The 23,984-nt window shown below is 47.7% G+C and overlaps 1 protein-coding gene across 2 annotated transcripts in view; it reads right to left on the minus strand.

Moving 5' to 3' along the window:
- ERG (ETS transcription factor ERG) overlaps positions 1 to 23,984 on the minus strand; it is a 111,309-nt gene that overhangs the window by 9,922 nt on the left and 77,403 nt on the right. The window contains exons 4-8 of one of the 2 annotated variants that reach the window (XM_047098871.1): positions 11,703 to 11,906; positions 10,762 to 10,842; positions 8,771 to 8,842; positions 980 to 1,048; positions 390 to 446 (exon numbers count right to left, since the gene is read on the minus strand). In XM_047098871.1, the coding sequence (XP_046954827.1) occupies positions 390 to 446; positions 980 to 1,048; positions 8,771 to 8,842; positions 10,762 to 10,842; positions 11,703 to 11,906 (483 nt within the window). The remainder of the gene's footprint in view (positions 1 to 389; positions 447 to 979; positions 1,049 to 8,770; positions 8,843 to 10,761; positions 10,843 to 11,702; positions 11,907 to 23,984) is intronic. The other variant, XM_047098872.1, reaches the window with a different exon arrangement.

Here is a 23,984-nt window from a genome sequence, read left to right on the forward strand (position 1 = left end):
ACTGAGTAGACTGATAATTTTGGTCCATATTTTATGCATGGAGCCATGATAAAGAAGACAAAATCTTGGGGCGCCTGGGTGGCTCAGTCGGTTAAGCGTCCGACTTCAGCTCAGGTCATGATCTCGCGGTCCGTGAGTGCGAGCCCCGCGTCGGGCTCTGTGCTGACCGCTCGGAGCCTGGAGCCTGTTTCGGATTCTGTGTCTCCCTCTCTCTGACCCTCCCCCGTTCATGCTCTGTCTCTCTCTGTCTCAAAAATAAATAAACGTTAAAAAAAAAATTTAAAGAAGACAAAGTCGGATTAACTTCATTTAGAAGTGACACATTTTAGAAACATGCTGCTAAGCCTACTTCTTTTTCGATGGCCGTCAAGACGTTCCCTGAAACATACCTAACTGAGGACGCTGATCTTCAGTTTTGGGCACTGCGGAAGGAGATGGTTGAGCAGCTGAAAATCCCAAAATAAAAGAGAGAGTTAGTTATAACTTCTATCTGACCACTCATCTTTGATGCTGTATTATCATTCCATCGATTAGCTTAGCTATTAACATAATAGTCTTACTCTTAGACTAAGCAGCATTTAATGGCAAGAAAATTTCCTTTCTATAACCCCAATCAAGAAAGAATCCTTGCTCAGGTCATGATGTTGTGGTTGTGAGTTCGAGCCCCGCGTCAGGCTCCGTGCTGACGGCTCAGAGCCTGGAGCCTGCTTCGGAATCTGTGTCTCCCTCTCTCTCTCTCTGCTCCTCCCCTGCGTGTGCGCGCGCGCGATCTCTCTCAAAAATGAATAAATAAACTTAGAAAAAAAAAAGAATCATTGCATCTAAAGATCAAGTTGTTCTTTGCTGCCAAAGGAACATTTTATGCTGATAAAGCGTAGATACCCTGCAGAAATCAGCACGCTACCAATGGTCACCAAATGTCACCAAGGGTCATCTCCTGGTGAGAAGCAGATTCAAGCAACGGGAGCCAACACTGTACCTTTCGACTGGGGGGTGGGGTGGCCGTGACTGGTCCAGGCTGATCTCCTGGGTGGGTCATAAGGTAAATCTGCAAAGACAAATAAAATGACTGAAAGACCAATAATGTAATTTTATAACACATATTTTGTATGCTTTTTGTTTTGTGTCCGTTAGAATAAATACCGTGGATGAAAATCCAGCAATCCAAAGAAATACCCAACCTGTATCCCATTAGATTTGCGTTTTACTCAGCAATTATCGTTTTGTCCATTTTATCGATCTAACGTTTTCACCCATTGATCTGGAAACTCTCCTTGAGAGATTCTCACAGGGCTTCCTGAGCCTTCTAAGGAAACCTCCTACGACCACAGTCAAGGCCACATAAAGAGTTTCTTACAATCTACTTTGGTGTGCTTCCACCTGGAACTGACCTAAGTTCATCCCTTTGTTACCTTCATGACCCCCTCAGAAGAGAGCTGACAAATCTGATAAGTCTACCAATTCATGCTCGAGGTCGGCCCCTAAATCCCCCAAATGACACTTCTTCCTTGGAAACGAGCATGGCCTTCTCATCCTCTTACTTGCCATCTGCCTCTCTCAGTCACCCCTCATTTCTTTTTATAATCTCACCCAGTTATAGATATGTCTTTAAATGTTAATGTTTATTTTCTGAGAGAGAGAGAAAGACAGAGCATGAGTGGGGGAGGGGCAGAGAGAGAGGGAGACACAGACTCGGACGCAGGCTCCGGGCTCCGAGCTGTCAGCACAGGGCCCGACGCGGGGCTCGAACTCACAAACTGAGGGATCATGACCGGAGCTGAATTCGGACGCCCAACCAGCTAAGCCACCCAGGCCCCCCTCACCCAGTCATACTAAATCAGTCGTAACTGTCCAGTTATTTCTCCATGTAAATATCTACTATAGCTCTTTCTCTAAACGAATTTAGAAGTTCTCTAAAAGAACTGCATGCGATCAATCGCAAGACCGGAATAATATTGTTCCCACAACATGTTAACAATGACGGTAAGAGCTTAAGTGTATGCAACGGTTTCTTTGCGTTCATAATGTATTGTCATCTGTCTCGTAAATCTTCAGTGCACTTTGCACATACAAAGTTAGTAACTATCCTTCCCATCCTCGGTGCAAGTTATGTTAACGATTACGAAGACTCTAAGTCATTTCAAGGTCCTTTCAAAAACGTATTCCAGAACAGGTGCACCTGGGTGGCTCAGTCGGTCAAGCGTTTGACTTCGGCTCAGGTCGTGAACTCACAGGTTCATGAGTTCGAGCCCTGCATCGGGCTCTGTGCCGACAGCGCAGAGCCTGCTTCAGATTCTGTGTCTCCCTCTCTCTCTGCCCCTCCCTTGCTCATGCGCTCTGTCTTTCAAAATAAACACATAAACTTAAAATATACTCCAGAACATCACCATGCGTATCCTTACTAAGTGTGCACACACGAAGTGATTTCTACATGAAATCTTATTATAGAACCACTTCAAAACTATGCCTTCTTGGATTGATGGGTGCTCAGTTCCATGCCATGTGTCATTCTGGGCCAACTGAAAGCCACAGCCAGATACTTGAGGTATTCTGCTGCTGGACATCTGGAAATGGCTATCGAATCTCACTTGCAGGGCAGGCAATCTAATTTGTTTTAAGCCTCTCTTTAAACAGACTCTTTAACCCTGTTTTAGACTGGTAGTTTGGCGGGTCAATCCTCAAAGGGTCTGCCTATGTCGCAAAAGATGCATCTCTTGGGGCACCTCGGGGGCTCGGTCAAGCGTCTGACCCTTGCCTTCGGCTCGGGTCATGATCTCGTGGTTCTGTGAATTCACGCCTCACGTCGGGCTCCGTGCTGGCAGCACGGAGCCTGCTTGGGCTTCACTCTCTCCCTCTGCCTCTGCCCTTCCCCGACTCGCGCTCTGTCTCTCTCAAAATAAACGAATAAAAGAATAAATAAAAGGATGTGCCTCTTCTTACTTTCGTATCCCAAAGAGCATACCACTGAAATGCAATGTGAAATTCAACACAGAGGTGCCTTAATTTATTTGGTCTGTTTGGCTACAAGCACCTCGGCTCGTGTGGTCTGTGAAATGCTACCCTTTATAGCTTTGGTGGAGCAAAAGATAATTTTTTTTTTTTTTTAACTCCACTAACTGCTCACCGCTTCTTCTCAGCTGGTGTTTTTGCATTTTGGATCCTAAGCCGTTCCCACTCAGCTCCTCAGATTCTCACTTTTCTGGTGTTGGGGTTGCACATGGGAATTAAATCTGCAGCCGCTATCAATTTACGGCTAAATTTCAACTTAAGTCTCTGGGCGCCCTTCGCACACAGATACCCACCCAGTTGAATTTTGTCTAAAAAAAAAAAAAACGGTCGGCCAGAGTTTCAATCTGAGAACTGTCTCAGAAAGAACACTGGACTACTGTACCAGCGTCTAGCCGAATTCAGGAGCAGACAGGCACACGGACAAAGGGGCTTCTGTTGACCAAATGAAAAAAAAAGCAAGGCAATACCAAAGGGTGTTCTAGATCCCAGGTCTCAAAGGGTGGCCCACGGACCAGCAAGACTGGTAACATCTGGGAGCTGGTTAGGAAGGCAGAATCTCACTCCAGGGCTACCGAGCCAGAATCTGCCCTTTAACGAGGTCCCGGGTGACCTGGGAGCGCACTGAGCAATGCCGGAGCGAGGCCGTTCTAGATCATCTCCATTACATGTTTCTAGGCAGGAATCTGTGTTCCCGCAGATAACAGATCTCAGAACCGCTGAGCGTGTCAGGACAAATGAGAAAATGCGTGCGAAGAGTTCTACGCTGGTTACCTTCCCCAGAGAGAATGCGAGCGGAACGAACGGCCGTTGGTCGCTGGTCTGCTACTACGTTAAACATGAAAGTATTGCTCATGTGATGTGACTGGAAAAAAATTAACCACCCCACTAGCAAGAGACAAATATTTTGAAACTCTTTATTCATAAAACCCTTCTCCGGGTCTATAACTGTGTTCCGCCCTCCCCTGAAAATAAGTCAGGACCTTAACAACACGAAGTCTGACTCTAAGCCAAGAATCTGAGCTGTTTATATGAACGATGATTAACATGTTCATAAACATATTGCCACGGAAGATAAGTCGGCTTTTGTTTTCGTTCACGAAATTCTGGTCCGGTGCTTCCTTATCAGCTGCTGCTCACGCGCTGGGGGCACTGAGTTTCCCTCCCCAGGGAGGTGACTCTGGGAAAAGGCTGAATGAAGCCACACTGATTCAGAAGGACACGCCGGGGCCTCTCCAGCCGCCCCACCTCACAGCACGGCCAGCCCTGGGCATTTCTGCCCTTGGGCTGCTGTAGAAATTCCGACTCCAAGCGCATTTGCTATGTGTCCCTTGGCGATAGCAGGGCACAGAACTTCTACTAAGAACAGATTTTACATGGAATTTCTGCTGGTCACTTCAATGCACCCTCATTCTCTCCTGTACTGGGATCTTCAAGGTAATTAACTCACACACTTGGCACAAGGTCCTGTGTTGGGGAAGGCCGCTTTCTGACTCTGGTTCTCTTTTTTTTCTGCACCAGGCTGTGTGTTTAAAAACTGAAGGTTATAAAAGCCATTCGTGGGCAGCTCAGAGTCAACAAAGAAACGTGTTCTATGCCATGATCCAGGCCAAAAAGCACGACACTAAAAATCGGGAGTTTGACTAGCATTGGGTCCCTCCACACCAGCACCTTGATTTATTTCCTGGGAGCTGGGATCGGTCCTTGATTTGGAAAGAGACTCCTCCTCCCCCCACCCTCTCCCTTCCCTGGGCATCAGTGAATCAAGACAACATATAGAGTCTATGCTGCATCCTGCGGGGTGAAGTTCACCAAGTTTTATATTCTGCTTTCATCACGCTTACAGAGGAACAGCCCTCTAGCCTTCACAGTATGCCCACGCCCACTTTATTTTTTAATGAACCAGAACTTGGACCATGCGAGAGCTCATCTTCATTCTGCAGGATCTATGCGGCATCTGCAACGCAGTGTGCAAGGGCCCTGGCTGGGTTGGGTAGGAACAGATGAGATTTGCCTGCTGTCCATGAACCTAGAGGCTAATGCAAAGAGAAAGGCCAAGAGCTACCGCCCAGAACCACCTGATAAACACCTACTTAATGGAAGGAAGGTTGGGAGTCCGCCCTGATGTGGCTGAGTCACCCTCTCCTGTATTCCTCCAGACCTTCCTACGGTCTTCTAAGATCCCCCATCAAAGACATGGAGACCTGGGAGCGTTGTGCACGGCTTTCTCTCCTGGCTTTGCAGACCTCTGTGGTTACGGTCTAACCAGAGGGAAAGCAGAGGGTGCGTTTCCAGCCGTGAGCCGGGATGCAGACTTTCCACAGGGCCTGACTGAGGAGAACGTGCATTTGCTGCCTTGCCTTGACGGGTGACGTCGAAATGTCACTCAGTTGTGAATGCCAAAGGAGGAGTTGTTCAAGATTCTGAGAAACCCCTGAAGGGCACTGGCTTAAAAGTGAAAGGTAAGGCTGCTCGTGCCGGCTCAAGCCTCCAGGGTCTTTGGATAACATCCTAGACGTGCATGATGCTCTGGGGACTGCGTGATGGTGGAGGAGGAGAGACGGGGCTGCACAATGTCCCCCTTGGTGCCCACCATGGCTTTCATATAAACTGCTCCTGACATGCCGCAGGGGGTCAAAAACCAGCTTGCAAGTTTCAGTGGGTCAGACCTATGTCTTTTATGTCACTTGAGACCTCAAAGGGCCATGGCTCCCGAAGGCACGTGTTCAGCAAGGAAGGAAGGTACTTGCAACCCAAGAAACACATGAAGCACCCTAAAATCATGATCATCGAAAACAGAATGTAAAACGACACGCCTACGTGCAAACGCTTTTTACGAGTAGGAGAGAGACGGATCTAAGTGCTAAGTCAACGAAGAGATCACGAGGGAGGGTGCCTTTTGAATCAGGAACATTTGGGAAAAGCGAATAGAAGCCAGCCTGGGAAGAGAAGGGAGAGACATGGACAAAGCAGTAACATGCCCACGTGTGGTTGTCTGGGAGGTCACCAGCCTTGGCCAAATGTGGGGTTAGATTGCAATGACAGCGACTTGATGGGGTAAGCAGTTGGGGGACCTGGAAGAAGTGACCCACTTGGGAAGGAAGGCCAGGAGGAAGAAAGGAAAAGGGAGATTGGGGTCAGCAGCCCGGGGGTGGGTTACACAGGGCAGAAAGAAGAGGAGGCAGGGAGGGACAGGAAGCATGGGGGAGGGGACTGGGCACGCGTGGGTGGAGGAAGCCCCCTGTTCCCATGGCTGGGGGGTTACAGAAGTGGAGCGGCCGTGAAGGTCGTGGCAGAGCAAACCAGGAGTGCAGGGGAATGGGAAGTCGGGTCTCGATCCCCAAGGGCCCCAGGGGCCTCTTCCCAGGGGGGAGTCAGCCATCACCTCTTCTGCCGGCATCAGACGCTTCTGAGCCCAGGAACACAGCCCAGCCGGTCTGGGAACCGCCCTGCGGCACCTGTTTCCCCAGGGCCAGTGCCAGATTTCCACCCGCACCCCGACGGGCTTTCCGACTCCCAAGCGCATCCTTCAAGGTCCATCCCTGCGTCCACCTAAGCGGGGAAGCAACTCTCCTCTCCAAGGTCAAACCCCTGGATAGTTCAGCAAAGAGCTCTGGCGTGTTCAGTCTGATTCAACTTCCTTATAGCGCATATACGAGCATCTGTATCTCCCTGGACAGTCACAGGAGGGGCCGTCAAAACAGGTACTTTTGCTACAAACTTGAGTCTCAGGAACATACTCTGCCGGGGTGGAGTTAGGGAAGTGTGATCTCCTGCGGGTCACGCACAAATCACGGCCCCAAGGAAGAGCGTGGCCAGAGCGCGGAGGCGTGTCCCAGCCTTCACTTCCCAGCTACTCCCTGCGCCCCGCCCCCCCCACACACCTGGAAAGCTGAATCTTCCAAATCGCATCTCCAGATGCGAATAAAGAAAAAGGAGTTCCAGGATCCACTGTTCTACGTACTAGCAAGCGATTAGCCAGCTGGTCTGACCACTGGGCTGTAACCAACGGATCTGGTCAACGTCGTGACCTTTCGACAAAACCCCAAGCCCAGCTCCCGATCCCTGGATTTTGCGACTCAGTGAGACGCATCCATGAGGCAGCTCCAAACAAACAAACCAGCAAAAGCAAGCAAACAAACCGTGGCCCGCCGCTTCCCGGAAAGCTCTTCTTCTTTTAAGGATGGATGGAAATGGATTTTAAATGCTCACAAAACCGTTGCGGTCTTCCTATACTTCCCTATGTTCTCCCAAGGATGCATTTATCAGAGGTGAACGGTGGGTTTCCTCAGGCCCAGTCCAGGTCATTCTAGACCCTGAATCTGATCCACAAGTAAATGGCCTGTGAAGTCTCCACCATGACAGAGGGAACGAAGCACTTTAGCTAAACCTTTCCACCGTGTTCCCCAGGGAGAGGGGCGCAAATCCTTCCTCTGAGGTCAGAGAGGAGGGAATGGCCAGCCTCAAGGCTCTGTGGAAGTAACAGGACAGCGTCAGGGTGGCAACAGCTCTGAGAAGCTTCTTCACCCATGCTATTGAGCTCCTGACTGGAAAGAAACGACCGTGCCAAACTTAATGCCCTGGACCAATCCAAACTGAGTCTTATGTAGTCTGGGTGTGGGACAGAGGCCAAAGGGCGACAGCTTGGGTCTAGGAACGCATGACTCCAGAGGCATGGATGACGATCGAAAAACCAGCCCCCTACCCTGAACCACCATTTCCTCAGCTGGCGGGCTGGCGTGTTATCGGTGCAAGTCCTGGGGAGGGGACCGAGGTCTGAGCCACGCTGCTCCTGATCTGAAATGCCCTCCCCCTCCTTCCCCACCTGGCACACATCTAATCCTCCTGTGGCGGGTGGCCCTTCCTCTGGAGAGCGTCCTTCCCGCTCTCACGGAAGGTACGTTTGCAACCGCGGCTGGTCCTACAGCCTCTGCCATCAAAGATGATGCCTCTACTCCTTCAGGTTAGAGTCTCAGGGGCGTGTCTGCTCTATGTCGCCAGCCCTTGAGGTTCGACACTTATGTGTGAGTCTATCTCTGGCTCTAGGCGGCTCTACCGCGACATCTAGAACTTCAGGCGAAGCCCGGATGTGTGCCTGTGAGCTGGTTTCCGTCGTCCCCTCCGCGGCTGACGCCCAGGAGGCGCTCCGTGGACATCGTGGAATGAACAGGCCAGCCTTCTGCAGACAGGAAGCTTTCTGAAGTCTGGCCCAGAACGTAACACTGTGCTTGTCACTAGTAAGCACTTGGTGATATTTATTCTTTCACGAATGACATGAAAATCAATTACCTAGAGCAATCAGGAAAGACATAAAGAGTCCGATGTAAATATCACCTATGGCATGCTTCTGCTCTGAATCGCTGGCTCTCGTGACGTGCCGAGAGTCCATCACTAACACTATGGGGACGCCTCGTGCTTCGTGTGTTCCCCCGAGGACGCGCATCCTTTCGTCGCCTGGCGCGCGGGCGGGTGCTTTTCCGCCAGGCTTCCAGGGTGCCAACTTTGCCCATCTGCCTTTCGGAGCAGCTAGTTAAGGGGCCGATCTGCTTTGAATTCTGCGGTCAGGGACCTGAAGTGTGATCTCTGAATGAAACGGTCTGATGGAATCTGGGCTCCAGATTCACAGGGGCAGAACAAGACTGCTCAGGACTCCCTTCAGACCCAGGATCCGCGCCCTCTGACTCTGGTGACTTAGGTCACGGATCTCACGGGACATCCCAGGATGTCTCTGCAGGGACAGATCACACAGGGGTGTTTTTCGTACCTGGCCTAGTTGTAATTCTTTGCGTGGCCTCAGGATATACTGAAGTATTTGGGAAAATAAAAGCTGCACCCCCTGCAGACAAAAGGAAAGACAAAACATGTGAAGGTCTTTTGTTGTGGTTGTTGATCTCCTGCAACCAAATCAACTTTGCCCTGTGACACCAAAGGGAGGGGACCCCCTGGAGCCGGCCATCTGGGACTCCCAGGGGGTGGGTGGGGAGGGGGGAAGGGATAAGCAAACGGGGGCAGAAACTGATTCCGACTACGGAGATAGATGTCAGGCTATACTGCGTCCCATTTGTCAGAAAGTGTCCCGTGTTTTGATGGTATGGCTTCTTGCTGAAGCGCATCTGTGTGTCCCCTATCACCCCCAACCATCTCACTTTATAAAAAAAAAAAAAAATTCTATGGTGCGTATTTTCAATTATAAGTTGCATAAAAATCCAGAGAAACATTTTACAGAGCCCTTGGAAAACAGTCCCAAAGAATTACAAATATTTTTTTGCCGAAGAATGTATGGATCTTATTAAAAATAAATCCACATTTCTCTTCAAATGCATGTTTCCCCTTCTCTGCCTCAATCCATTGCCCGTGTTGTGAGCAGGAAAAAAAAAATCCCCTTCTGCAGTTCGGTCCATTTGGAATCGGTCCTCCCATTCTTCGACTGCTTCTACGTGTAACAGTAACACTAGTAACGAAAGCAGAGCGTTCTCGAAACTTTCACTCACTGTTATAAATTTTCTAAACAACTGTGAAATGATCAGAAAATGTGTCGCTCAAGGGGGTTCTTAAGAGGGGGAAATCACTCGGCCTAAGTTATTTGTTATTTTCTGGCCACAAGGTCATTAATAGGCTGACGTGTGTAACCTACAGTGAAAAAGCATACGACTGACTCCAAGCTTTTTTTTTTTTTTTTTTTTTTCACTTTCAATGAAAAGCACAATGTCCTGAATCTGGAGGACCAAGATAAATGAGCCATCTATCTCACTGTAATACCCAAACCGGGACTCGCTCACGTCACGCATTTTGGGAACACGGCTGTACTTCCGTGTGAGGCTGGCCATGAATCGGCTTCTTTGCCGACGATGGGGTTACCCAAGCCTTGATGGTCCCCGCCCCGGCCTGAGTGGTGGCGGAAGGGCCCTGCCGGCTGGGACAGTGGGGTAAGCAGCCTGTGGCCAGGCTTCGGCAGCTGTCTCTATCAGGAGGGAGACGGCGGATGCCAGCCGCGGACACGTTCATCCGCCGAAAGCCAGCCTCGACCATGAGGGAGGGGGATGGGGAAGGTTAGCGGGGATGAAGCATCCTGTTCAACTCGACTAGACTCAGGCCATAAATAAACAGATAAAATGCAGAATCTGTGGTTAGAGACGGGATAGCAGGGATTGGGTTAGTAACTGATTTCATATCCTCCAAAATGACAACGCAGTCTCCCTTTCAGCCCCAAGCTCCCCAAAAGTGACGAATGAGCTTTCTTTCCTCCTGCCCTTTGCAAACGTCCAGAGTCTGTGCAAGAAGATTAAAGTCAGGATGAGTCAAGTGGCCTAAGACTTTTCCTAAAAGGAAAAAATAAAACTCCTGCTTGTCCTAGTACACGTTCCTTTGCGAACAAAAAAGAAATAAAAAGAACCCCAAGGGCCCCCTTTATATCGAACATGCTTTTAGTTTCTACAGTCAGCACAGCGGCAGATTGTAATCCAGCAAAAGAGAGGTAAGGCAACGGCTAAGGGCTAATCCTGCGCCTCTCCTGGTAGAAAGAAGTCCTTTGATGGTCCAGGGGGGTGGGGAGTGCTCAGAAACCAAAACGGGCGCCCCCTGCCGGCCGGCTCTGGTACCTCAGCAAGAGCCTCCTGCATATCAAGAACCCCTCGAGCATCCCCTCTGTTCTGCCTTCCTGATGCCCTGACCGGCCCGCCATCCACCTTGAAAGCGTGCAATCTGTGGACAAGGCTTTGCGCGTGTCCTGTGGGGAAGGGGCAGGCCCAGCATTACCTGTGTTTCTAGCATGCATTAACCGTGGAGAGTTTTGTAAGGCTTTATCAACATCATCTGAAGTCAAATGTGGAAGAGGAGCTACAAAACAAAACAAAAGCGACATCAAAATGAAAAAGGAGAGAGAGAGAGAGAGAGAGAGAGAGAGAGAGAGAATTACCCTCCTTAAAAAAAAAGAAGAAGAAGAGGAAAGAAAGGAGAAGAACGCCTCCCCACCCCCACCCTACTTTCCTGAGCGGCTCGGAAATCTCTCCATGGCCCTGCGGCTGGTTAGCGTGTTAAAACCTAGGTGGGCCCATATTTAATTCGGGGAACAAGTGATCGGGATGCCAGGCAAAGCATTTACACCGGAGTCCACACCCAGCCCCCTGCTGCGCTATTTCCCTCTCCTGCCAACCATGCTTGATGTCTGAAAAATTAAACCATACAGCAAACCGGGTGAATTCATGCCTCCAATCGCCAATATGCCATTCCCACTCTGTCAGGTGAAGCCACGTGTCATGATACGAACTGGAAACTTCTCTCACTCTGTGCTCAGGTGGGACCGGGAGGGGGCTTGGTTTAGCTTTAGGGAGGATGAGCCCCGTAATTCCCATCGGGGGCCTTTCTGTCTGTTTCCGTTTTAGTGTGGGACACCACGGGGACTCAATAATGTGTGACCAGAGGAAGCTCTGCTCCCTTCTGCCATGTGATCCTCTTGGTGGAGGTGACCCGGGGGGAGGCAGTTGAAGCCTCGTGTGACCCCTCCGGCTTCTGGGAAAAGCGCTTGACCGCTTGTCACATGTGTACCTAGATCGTGGCCTCGTAAGCGTTTGGTTCTCCCAGATCCTAAGTGAGAACTGGGTTAGGGCGGGAAGAAGCTGTCACAGACTGGACTGGACCCCCTCAGCTCGGGTTGGCAAGAACCCGCACCCCAGTGATCTCCGTCCCGACCCTCTTACTCTCTCTGAGGTAGTGCAGGTGGGAGAGAAGGATGTCAGCGTTGTAGCTCGGGGTGAGCCTCTGGAAGTCGTCCTTGGTCATCTTGCACAGCTCCTTCCCGTCGATGTTCTGGAACAGCAAGATGTCGACGTCCGGAAGGCCATACTCTTTCACTGCCCACTCCAGCCACTGCCGGACGTGGTCCGTACTCCACAGTGTAGGATCTGAAAGGGGTTGGGACAGAAGCAATCAGCTAGTCGGCTCCCGAAGACGCATTTCCAGGGCAGAGCCACATCCCAGGCAGGGCCCCCGCCAGCCACGGCTTCCCGGAGGGGCCCCTTCCCCGCTGTTCTAGAAGACAGGCTTCCAAACAGGCGCGGTGCCCTGTCAAAACCAAGTGTCTTGGGGGAAAGACAAAAACAAAAAAACAAAAAACAAAAAAAAAGCCATCTGAGTCACGCCCAGAAATCGCTGCCTTTAAAGTGAATCGTTCTGGAACACCACTGGCCCCTCGTGGCTCAGATCATCTGAAGTTTCACGTAGGCACCCCATTTTTGTCACTTAGTTTCATTTTTATTTATTTATTTACAAATGAAAAAATCATGGAAATTTTCTTTCCTTAGGGAACTGTTGGCATCGAGAGCTCAGAACACAAATCAGGAAGACGCTCATCACCGTCCGTCACGCAAAAAAAGCGTTCGTACAAAATACTGAAAAATACTGACCGCAAAACTGGAAGTCAAGCGTAGGTGAACGAAAACCCTAGTGCCTCCCGTGGGCTGGTGTTTCTTTTTTTTTTATTATTGTTTTTCTTAATGTTTATTTTTGAGAGACAGGGAGAGAGAGAGAGCGAGCAAAACAGGGGTGGGGCAAAGAGAGACAGAGAGACAGAATCTGAAGCAGGCTCCAGGCTCTGAGCTGTCAGCACAGAGCCCGACATAGGGGGCTCAAACTCACGACCTGAGCCTAAGTCGGTGCTTAACCAAAATGAGCCACCGGGCACCCCATATGGGCTGGTATTTCATTAAAAAAATTTTTTTTAAGTTTATTTATTTTTGAGAGAGAGAGAGAGAGCATGAGCAGGGGAGAGGCAGAGAGAGAATGAGAGGGAGACACAGAATCTGAAGCGGGCTCCAGGCTCTGAGCTGTCAGCACAGTGCTCGACGTGGGGCTCGAAGTCACAGACTGTGAGATCATGACCTGAGCCGAAGTCGGACGCTTAACCAACTGGGCCCCCCAGGCGCCCCTGGGTTGGTATTTCCAAGAGAGAGCGGTTGGTTTCCTGCTTTTCCTGCAGAGAGTTTGATTTTGCACCTATCAGGCACCTGCAGGAGTAGGGGACTGGCTGGGGGACCTTCTCACCGCACAGCTACGGCACACAAACACCCCACCTCAGGCAGGCAGTGTCATCCCACTCCACTGCCACATATGGGAGGGGACCTCGGTAGAGTCCCAGAGGGCGCGGCCAGTGGGACAGCCACTGTATTATCCCCAGTGGAAATACAGCCAGGAGCACCCCACACAAACAGCCTGGGCAGAGGGATATTTAGGGCACCCGAATACCGGCAGGTAGGAGGGGCACCTGGGTGGCTCAGTCAGTGAAGCGTCTGACTGCTGCTCCTTGGGTCATGATCTTGCAGTTTGTGAGTTCGAGCCCCACATCGGGCTCTGCACTGGCGGATTTTCTCTTCCTCTCCCTCTCTGCCCCTTCCCACTTGCATGCAAACTTTCTCTCTCTCTCTCTCTCTCTCTCTCTCTCTCTCTCAAAATAAACTTAAGAAAAAAATATTTGCACATGGGAGACACCCAGGCAAGGAGCCGGAGCCCAGAGTTCGAATCCCAGGGTCCTTCAACTCGCTGCAACCCCCAGAGACTGTATCCCCTTCCCGCATCTGTTTTTACATGTAAAACGAGAGCCTTGACCTTGGTTCTGTGGACAGGCCCTTAGAGGTCAGGCGTGCTGCGATGCTCTGGTCATAATGAGTGAGAATCTGGTGTAGGGATAAGTCACCCTTTGGAACCACTTCGTAGCTAATAGCTTTAGAACTTTGTTTGGTCTTACTAACGTTTCAGGCTACTCAAGAGTCGGGCATGGTGTGTGCCCTTGGAAGAGGTTTTAAGTTTACAGAAGTAAACAGAAGTAACAGTGAGAGGCTTCCAGACAATCCTACCACCAGAGCCTCCTCCCTCTCACCCGCTTCCTCTCTGCTTTCCATTTTTCGTCTCTCCCTCCTTCTGTCTCCCCCACCCTCCTCCCATCCACACCCTAATATTTCTTTTTTTATTCACTTAATTAAAAAAAAATTTTAATCTTTATTTATTTTTGAGAGAGAGAGACGGAGAGAGAGAGAGAGATGAGCAGGGGAGGGGCAGAGAGAGATAGAGAGAGAGGGAGACATGGAATCAGAAGCAGGCTCCAGGCTCTGAGCTGTCAACACAGAACTCGATGCGGGGCTCAAACTCACAGACCACAAGATCATGACCTGAGATGAAGTTGGACACTTAACCCACTGAGCCACCCAGGTGCCCCAAGCTTATTCACTTATTTTGAGAGAGAGAGAGAAAGAGAGAGAGAGAGAGAGAGAGCATGAGCAGGGGAGGGGCAGAGAGAGAGGGAGGGAGAGAATCCCAAGCAGGCTCCAGGCTCCAATTCTGGGCTTGAACTCACAAACCATGAGATCATGACATGAGCAGAAACCAAGAGTCGAACGCCCAACAGGTGGCCCTTTCGTATCTTTTTTTAATTGAAAGAAATGACTTCAAATCCAATGGAATCCACCTCCTAGCTTCCCCCACCTCAACACCCATGAAGCAACCACCATTCTGAGCTTGGTGCCCATCATCCCTACGTATACTTGAATACTTTTACCCTATCAACCATGTGTGTTGGTTGTACTTTTATTTTTTTTTAATTTTTTTTAATGTTTATTTATAATTTTGGAGAAAGAGAGAGAGACAGAGCTCCAGCAGGGGAGGGGCAGAGAGAGAGGGAGACACAGAATCCGAAGCAGGCTCCGGGCTCTGAGCCGTCAGCACAGAGCCCCACACGGGGCTCGAACCCACGGACTGTGAGATCATGACCCGAGCTGAGGTCGGACGCTCAACCCACCGAGCCACCCAGGCCTCCGGTGGGGTTTGTGCTTTTAAACTTCACGTGAACGGTATCTGATTTGCTCTGGGCACCCACCAGTGTATTTTCAAGATGTGTCCAAGTTAATCCACGTGGGAGTATTCAATCGTGTCAACTAAGCAGCCCTCGGGCCCCCTCACAGGCGTGGACACAATTCGCTTCTCCGTGAACACCCGAGCGTCCGTGCCCACCCCGCACATGGGAAGGAATCGGCACTGGTCCACCGCCCTGGCTCTACATTGGAATCACACGGAGATGGGGGCCCGAGCCTGGTCTCGCCCACGGAGATTCTAACTTCATCCTGCTGGAGGGCAGCCTGGGCACCGGAACTGTTAAAAGCTCCCCAGGTAATTCTTGGGGCGCCTGGGTGGCGCAGTCGGTTAAGCGTCCGACTTCAGCCAGGTCACGATCTTGCGGTCCGTGAGTTCGAGCCCCGCGTCGGGCTCTGGGCTGATGGCTCAGAGCCTGGAGCCTGTTTCCCATTCTGTGTCTCCCTCTCTCTCTGCCCCTCCCCCGTTCATGCTCTGTCTCTCTCTGTCCCAAAAATAAATAAACGTTGAAAAAAAAAAATAAAAAAAAAATAAAAAAAGCTCCCCAGGTAATTCTTAAGCGCAGCCGAGGTTCAGACCATCACCCCCAGGGGCCTCGCTGCTCCAAGTGTGGAGCAGAGTCTCGGGCGCCCCTACATTTCCACCAGTTCTCGAGATGATCCGCGTGCAGGTTAAGCGTGGGAAGGGCCGGCCTGAAGGGGCCACCTAGATGTGGAATTGCTGGGTCGTGGGGCATGTACATGCTCAGTTTTTCCGGCTGCTATCGGATCTCAACCAGTTTTGTAACACTCACGCCCTCAACCAGCAATCAGCGCACAGAATCGGAAAACCAAGGACAGCTCTGTGTCAACGAGAGCATCACCTACAAAACCTGAAATGACAGGAAGGTGTGTACCTTCCTCTGTAACCCAAACACACGGGACCGCTTCGGTCGTCTGCGAAAACTGAGTGCGTACACAGAAGGGTAACTTTGTCCACCAGGAAAGTTCAGATGGCTCGTCGCCACCGGGTCAGGGTTTTACCTTCAGGGATAAAAATGGTCAAAACCCCAGACTGCTTTTATAGAAGGTCTTCCTTCTTCTTCTTTTTTTTTTTCTCATGGCCCTGTCACAATTCCTCGTTATGCAGAGCTGGATTGTATTTAATGATCCGCAACCCAAGCCCTCATCCCCCTCGGTTCTGTGCAGAGGACAGTCGCAGACACTCACACGGAAGGTCCTGCCGTCTGCTGTCCCACCCTTTGTGTTTTTATTTTGTCATGTTCTGCTTTTAACAACCCAGAAGGACTATTTTGGTGGGGGTGGGGGGGTGGGGGGGAGTAGCTACTTCCTAGAAATCAGTTCATTCTGGGAATGCATTTTCTTCTTTTAATGGTATAACCAGATATTTAAAAAATGATATATAAGTATCTTCCTGCAAGTCCCTGGGTTCATGTTAAAATAGTGAAATGACACCTTAGGAAGACAGCCAAAAAAGACAAGTCTCGTTTCTCTGTGGTCCCTCGCCACAGAGATTGGTTTCCCTCGCTAAGCCCAGCTTATTCAACTTTCCTTTCAGGGACTCACGGGCGAGACCCCAGAGACCAATTCTTTGACCTGTATTGTTCTTATTTCCAACGTTCTCACTTTTGGTTGGTGAAACGGCTGTTTTCTTCTACCGCTGGCGTGACTATAAATTGCTACCGCCTTTGCAATGAACAATTCGGCGATACGTTTGAGATGTCCTTAAAAAACTGTGTGCATCGTCTCTGAACTAAAAAATTCCACTTCTAGAAATTTATCATAAGGAAATAATAGAGGATGTGCGCAATGATTTATTTTCAAGGATGTTCTTTGTAGTGTTGTTTATAATAGCATAACATTGGAAACACCCTAAATGTCCAACCGAAAGAAAACGAGTTAAGTTGCAGTACATTTAGGGATGTTTCTGTGATGCTTGAAAACTAAAATGATACCGCAGAATACATCGATATGAAAACGTGCTCAAAGTGAATTAAATTGAAAAGTCTGAAAACATTATTGAAGCACAATTATACTTTGTGAAGAAATGTAAATACATTCATGGAAAGAATTTGGGAGAGCTATGCAGAAAGATGTCAACCGCCATCTCTGGAGAACAAGTGATGGGGATTTTTAGATTTTTTTTCTCTTTCACCAAACTGCATTTTCTCTTATTTCTCCAATAAACATGTAGTACTTAGGTTAAAAAGGTGTTTATAAAAACGTATTCTGCTCTGTTTCAAAATCAAAACAAGATCTTACAAAGGATTTACATATATGCATATTTGTTAAGGTGTTTTTATAAAACTTTCAACGGTGTAAGATTTTAATCTCACTTTCTTCTACAGTTGATGAATGGGTATCTTTTTCATTTGAAAAGAATAAAGATATCCAAAGTTGCGTTACTCCCGTATCTTTTTGAGAATGGATCTCCACGTCCCTGTCCTATACTTGTATAAGCGAAGAACGTGAAAAACCAAATATGGTCATCTGATACAATAAATGAGGATGTTCCTTTCTGACCTATCCTTGGGGCACCATTATTCCAGACCTACTCTGGAGGTGTCATAACAGAGAACCCTTTTCAAGGGACAAGGCCAATCTCCTCAACACGAAGCACAGGACACTTAGTTCGCTGGGTCCCGATGTCTTCATAGGTGTTATTCTCGACCATTCCCCATTCTGTCTTCCTACAGCCACACACGCCCCATGCCTGTGCCCAAACACCACCCACTGCCTGCAGGACCAGCCCCTTCTTGTCCCCTTACCTACACTCACCACCTGCTTTGGCCATCTGTCCTCAGTGCTCTTGAGGGGTAAGCGCTTGTCACGACCCTCTGGGTAGGGAGGTGACGTCAAGACGGCAAGCCCACTCCCTGCACCAATGACAGAGCCCCAGTGAGCCCCACCCACCCCAGCTACCCCGGCCCAGCATGGATGCTACAGCAGTAGGTCGCGTTTTGGAGAGTTCAAGTCAATGTGTTGGGTCCCAGCTCACCCTTCGACGCCATAGAGAGCCCAGTAGCGTCTCTTGGGTATCCTCCATGGTTCATGGTATGTCAGCAAAGTTTTCTTCTTCTGTCCCACCCTGCCGTCACTGAAGGAGGCGCACGAGGTCCTACGAGATTCAAGAGACCTCACCTCCTTCTCCGATTCCCCACTATGCATGTGAAGGAGAAAGGGGGGGGGCCAGAGAAGGAACCCCAGCCAAGGTATCGCCTTTGCCCGTGTTTAGGTGTGCCATCTCACACCTTCCACCTCCAGACAGCAGCCAGGCTCAGAACCCATCACCTAACCTCATGATGGAGCCTGCTTTTCCTCTTCCATAAAACAACACGCAGAATCCAAGGACCTAAGGCATGACTCCCATAGGACAAGGACTAAGATTAAGTAAACTCACGTAAGAGTTACTGAGCATTTGCTACACACGAGTATGGATTCAGAGGCGGCCAGGAGAAAGAGACGCCAAGGAAAAACATCAACTTTTCACCACGAGGGCTTGGCTTGAGCCTGGGTTAATGAAAAGGATTTGACAGAATTAAGGTGACAGAGCAGAGAAGCCCTTTAGTTTACGGGAGCAGCGTAAGCCCGGCTTCATAGCTGCAGAGGCATGAAACACCAGAGGTGCTGAGAGAGAAGGGAGAAACCAGGGGTGGCTACAGCGGAGGGTTTCAGAGGGCGCACACAAATGGAGGAGGATGGACATGAACGTTGGGGGTCCGATCACAGGGAGCCTTAAACGTCTTGCTAAGAAGGCTGGGCTTGATGGTCCAGGAATTTCCGAGCCACTGAAAACGTCTGAGGCATCGAATCATAATCACATCGAGTACCCCAAACTTGGTGGTCAAATAAAAGGCTCTTGGGGGGTTCCGATTCAACCATCTACTAGATGTAAACGTTAACCTCTCTGGAAATCATTTCCTTCTTCTGTGGGTAATTAAGTGAAACGTCAGGGGAATAGAAAAGTAAAGGAGATAATGAACGTGAAAGCACTCTGCCAACAGTAACATACTGCGGAGAAAGAATGCATCCACACGCTGGATTTCGCATCGTAAACTCTGCGGAGATGAAATAAACAATCTATTATCGCAGGAGCAGCCTCTTCCTTTAAACGCAGAGGTCTGATTTATCGCTTTATTTTGAGAAGCTTTTGGAGGTGCTTTCTGTCAGATGAATTATGAACCACTGAAGATAAGTTGTTTGGTTTTCAGCCTCCAGTCCAATTGTTTTGAAAACATCTGTGTCACCAGCCCACATCTCACGGACATCAAAATGGTAAGCCCCCATAGTCCAAGGGAGGTCAGGAGTTGCACCCTTTAAATTACTGCTGGGGCGGGGGGGAGTGGCGAGCAGTGCGTGGGTGGAGGGCTGAACTTATTTTTACATTTCCCTGAAACTGTTTTCTGACCTAGTAGAGTTCCACGGCTGCCAGGAAAATATTAAGTAGATATTTAAATCAGTTTGTGAAACAGAATACCTCATGCAGGCAAACATCCTGTTTCAGACCCCCCACCCCCTGCCAGAGGAATGAATAAAAGTAAGGTTAAGCAAGAGTCAGACTGGTGAAAATATAAGCCCCGAGTGACATTTTTCTTGAACAATACCAGCGTAAGATATTGGCTTTGAGATTTAAAAAAATAAATAAATAAATAAGGACCAAAAACATAGAATGTATCTCCAAGCCATATCACAACCCTATGAAATCTTTGTTTATAAAACCCAGCCCTGGGCAAGTCTGCCAGTCTGCTGTCCGAGACACTCAGAAGCCTGCAAAAATAAGACTTAACATTTCGTCTCCTTGTAGGGGGAGGCTTTACATTTACAAAGCAGGCTCAATAGAACTGGCCTCCCTTCGGGCTCCACTGTATCACAGGTTGAAATTTGAACACAAAAAGCCTACACCCGAGGCTGTTTCTGAACCTTTTGATTTCCTAATTCACAGATGAGGTTCAGTCACCGTTTTGATAGCTATTGATTTCTAATTTTTTGTTTTAAATTAGTGAATTAGCCAGCGAATGAGATCTATATGACGCCAATTTCCTTTTATTCTTTTATTCCAGTTGTTCTTTTTTGGTGGCCTATAGTGTATGGTCAATTTCTACAAATATCCCTGGAGAGTTTACAGAGAATGTATATTCTCTAATTGTTACATGTAGGTTTCTATAAATAACCATTGGGTCAAAATTGGTAACATATACCTAATTTTTATGTCATTGATCGATCAACTGCTGCAAAAGGCAAATTGAAATCTCTCACCAAAAGTGGATCTTTTTCTCCTTACAGTTCTTTATGTATTTGGAGCCTACGTTATTATGTACATACAAGTTCATCACTGTTATATGGTTTTCATGAACGTATCCTTTTTTGATTATGTATTAACCCTCAATTATCTCCAATAATGCTTTCTGCTTTCTATTTCCACGTTTGTCATGTGTGTTTTGCTTAGAATTTGACTAGCACATTTTATTCCATCTGTTTGCTGTCATTCTTTCTTTGTGTTAGATGTTTTTATAAAGAGCACTTAACTGACTTTGGAGTATTTTTTATTTATTTTTTATTTTAATTTTTTAAATATAATTTATGGTCAAATTGGCTAACATCCTTTCTCTTTTGGTTTGGCTGCTTAACATTCTAGTTTTATTTCTTTACTTGTGAATCTTTAAACAAAATCTAAATTTAATCACCAAATATATCCTTTTCCCAGAGAAAGCAAGGAATTTAGAAGTCTCGAACTCTCATCATCCATCCCTAATCTTATATGATGATGTTGCCCAATGTTTTCATCCTACCCTGTTGTTGTACTGCCTACTTAGAAGGCTGTTATCATTTTACAGCCATTTCTCTTTAGATCTATTCTTATACTAACCAATTTCATTGCTCCCATTTTCTTCTTATCTCACTCCTTCATCCAGGATCCATTTTCTTTGTTTATTAAATTTTTTGTTATTTCCTGAAGTGAGGGTCAGTTAGCAACACACTCTGACCCTTTGTTTGAAAGTATCTTTATTTCCCCCTCAATTTACATAATGAATCAGAATGCACTCTTAATGTAGTTTTCAACATATTCCTCTTAAGCTTATTTTAAAGTCATGATTTTAAAGGACCCGTTGGCTTCACCAAACTACTAAGCGAGTTTATGGCAGAAAAAAAGAAAAAGTGAAGAGCCCAGAAGATAGCTACTTTTACCTCTTCAAATATTTCATATCTTCTGTTCTTTTTATTCCCTCCTTTCTGGAATGTCTATTAGATCTGCACAGCACATTCTCATGAGCCCCTTCCCTGCCCTTGACCTTCTCTCCTATGTCCCCTCTCTTCATCACTGTGATGGGCTCTGAAAACAACTGCAAGTCTGCTTTCGTTAATTCACTCTTTGGCTTTTTCAGGTCAGCTGTTTAACCCTTCTACTGAGTTTCTGATACCTTGGAATCCTTTTTTTGTGTTTCTAGGAGTCTTCATGCTTCTTCAAAATCATCTGTTCTTTTCCATAATGTCTTTTCCATAACCTCTTTTGGGTTCCTTCTTTTGTGTATTTAACCACTTTAAAATCTACTTACTTTATATTCTCAATCCCATACTTGAATTATCTAACGTCCTTGAGGGTCCGTGGTCTCCGCTGAATCTTGGTCTAGGTAGATTGTTTCTTCCTCTTTTTGTAATTTGGAGTTACAGAGTCATCTTCAACGCATGTTCTTCTGCAGGAATTCTGTAAAGTTTGGACTGAAGACATGTCTGTCCAGGAAGAGTTCACAGGTACGTCCGCTGGGTGTCTGAGGTTATCATTAGTCCATGACCACTTTTCATTGCTTAATTCCTCAGCCTGGGGTTGCTGGAAAACACAGTTCGGTGTGTGTGTGCATAGGGAGAGAAGGGATCCAACTCTCTGCTTTGTGCAGCCCAAGACCTCATCTTCTGGCCCTTTAAAACCCAAATCTCTGTGGTATAGACATTGGTATCCCACCCCCACCCATGCCACTTGTGACAAGCTGGTGACAACGGGTGGAGTACTCTGTTCTCAGCTCCCTCTTTGTTTTTAGTCCCTCAGGAACTCACGCACTTTCTTCCCAGTTCAGCTATGCGTATCCAAGGGTATCTGATTCCAATCTGCATTTCCAGGTGCTGGGCCAGAGGAACATCTTTAGCTCCTCTTAAGCTCAATATTTTACCAGGACCACCAGTCCTCTCGGCCTATTTTTTACCGATTTACTTTAAACGTTTCCGTTTCCAATGCACCCATCACCCTAGCTCATGCTATACTCTATTCCATTCATGTTTTACGTAACCAATTGTCAAAAAATTGATTGTACATATTAATCATGTAATACCCTACAATTCAAACACTGTAAGAAAATGTGCCTATCCTTAGCCTGCTTGAGAAGACATAATTTCATTATGTCTTTTATTCAAAAACACGTGATTAAATCAGTTTTGCTGGCCTCTAAACATATCTTTGGCATTCTGACGCACCAAAATATTTCACTGCGTGGAGTCATTCTCAACTCTTCTGGAGTGGTTTATCACGGTTTATCTAGTTTTTGGGATTTTGTTTTACTTCATTTCCTCCCTTGTTGCCTCTCCTTGGTCATTCCATGGTTACACAGCTTATGCTCATCGTGTTTTAGAAATGCAATGCCTGTTCCACTTAAAAGTTTCTTCCTGCTTGGGTTTTCTTTCTTTGCCCATCTTTTAGATGTTGGTGTCCCCAGAGTTTTGTCTCTGGTTCTCACTCCCTATGGGCACTCCCCTGGACTTCCTATCTACTCCCATGTTCCTCTTTTTTTTTTTTTTAAATATTTATTTTTGAGAACGAGGCAGAGCGTGAGCAGGGGCGGGGCAGAGAGAGAGGGAGACGTAGAATCCGAAGCACGTTCCAGGCTCTGAGCTGTCAACACAGGGCCCGATGTAGGGCTCGAACTCACGAACCAGGAGATCGTGACCTGAGGCAAGGTCACACACTTAACCGACTGACCCACCCAGGCGCCCCTCCCATGTTCTATCTACAACATGCACTCCATATTAGTTACCAAGCGTTGCTGTAACAGAGAACCATAAACTAAGTGGCTTAAAACAACAGAAATGTATTATCTTAGAGCTGTGGAGGCTAGCAGTCTGAGATCAAGGTGTCAGTAGGACTGGCTTCCTCTGGGCTCTGGGTAGAATCCTTCCCCTGGCTCTTCTGGCTTTTGGTGGTGGTCAGTCAGCCATGCGTGGTATTCCCTGGCTGACAGCTGTACCACTCCAATCTCTGCCTCCATTTTCACAGGGCTTCTCCCTACGTGCCTTCACATCATCTCTCCTTTGTGCGTCTGGGTCCAAATTTCCCCTTTTAATAAGGACGTAAGTCATTTTATTAGACCCACCCTCATGACCTCATCTTGACTTGATTCAACCTAAAAATACTCTACTTCCAAATAAGGTAATGTCCTAAGGCCCTGGGAGTTAGGGCTTTAACATAGCTTTTCTGTGGGGGCACAATTCAAACGACACCACATGCTTATATCTGCAGATCTATCTCGAGTCTAGAAACTTCTCCCAAGTGCCTGAGCCAACTATGAAAAGGAAAGCTGTAATTTTTTTGAGGCCTACTGTATCCTAGGCACTGTGTATGCACTTCACATGTGTTGTCTCATTTAATCCATACAGCGTCATATATATATATATGGCATGTATATGTGTGTGTGTGTGTGTGTGTGTGTGTGTATAGATAGATAGATAGATAGATAGATAGTAAGCATCACTATCATCTGTATTTGGGTGTAGCTGCAGGCCAAGGAAAGCCAAGATTAAGTGACTTTCCAGATCTCAGAGCTACAAAATGGCAGAGATTAGAAAACAGGTGTGGTAACCCCCGACAGATGACTCTCCACCCTAAGCTCTACCCCCATACTGCCTCACTGGTGTCCCACGGGTAACTTAAACACAGAATAAACCAAACCAAAATCATCTATCTTAAAATTTTTTTTCTAATTCATTATACGTCCAGCCAGCCACTCACGCTAGGTTTAAGCCATTTTCTTTTATTTTTTTTCTAAATGTTTTATTTATTATTGAGAAACAGAGAGAGACAGAGCATGAGCATGGGAGGGGCAGAGAGAAGGGGAGACACAGAATCTGAAGCAGGCTCCA

Source organism: Lynx rufus, unplaced genomic scaffold (assembly GCF_022079265.1).
Source record: "Lynx rufus isolate CCGP_SWC_20201006 ecotype Redwood Valley unplaced genomic scaffold, mLynRuf1.p SCAF_5, whole genome shotgun sequence".
Lineage (NCBI taxonomy): Eukaryota > Metazoa > Chordata > Mammalia > Carnivora > Felidae > Lynx > Lynx rufus.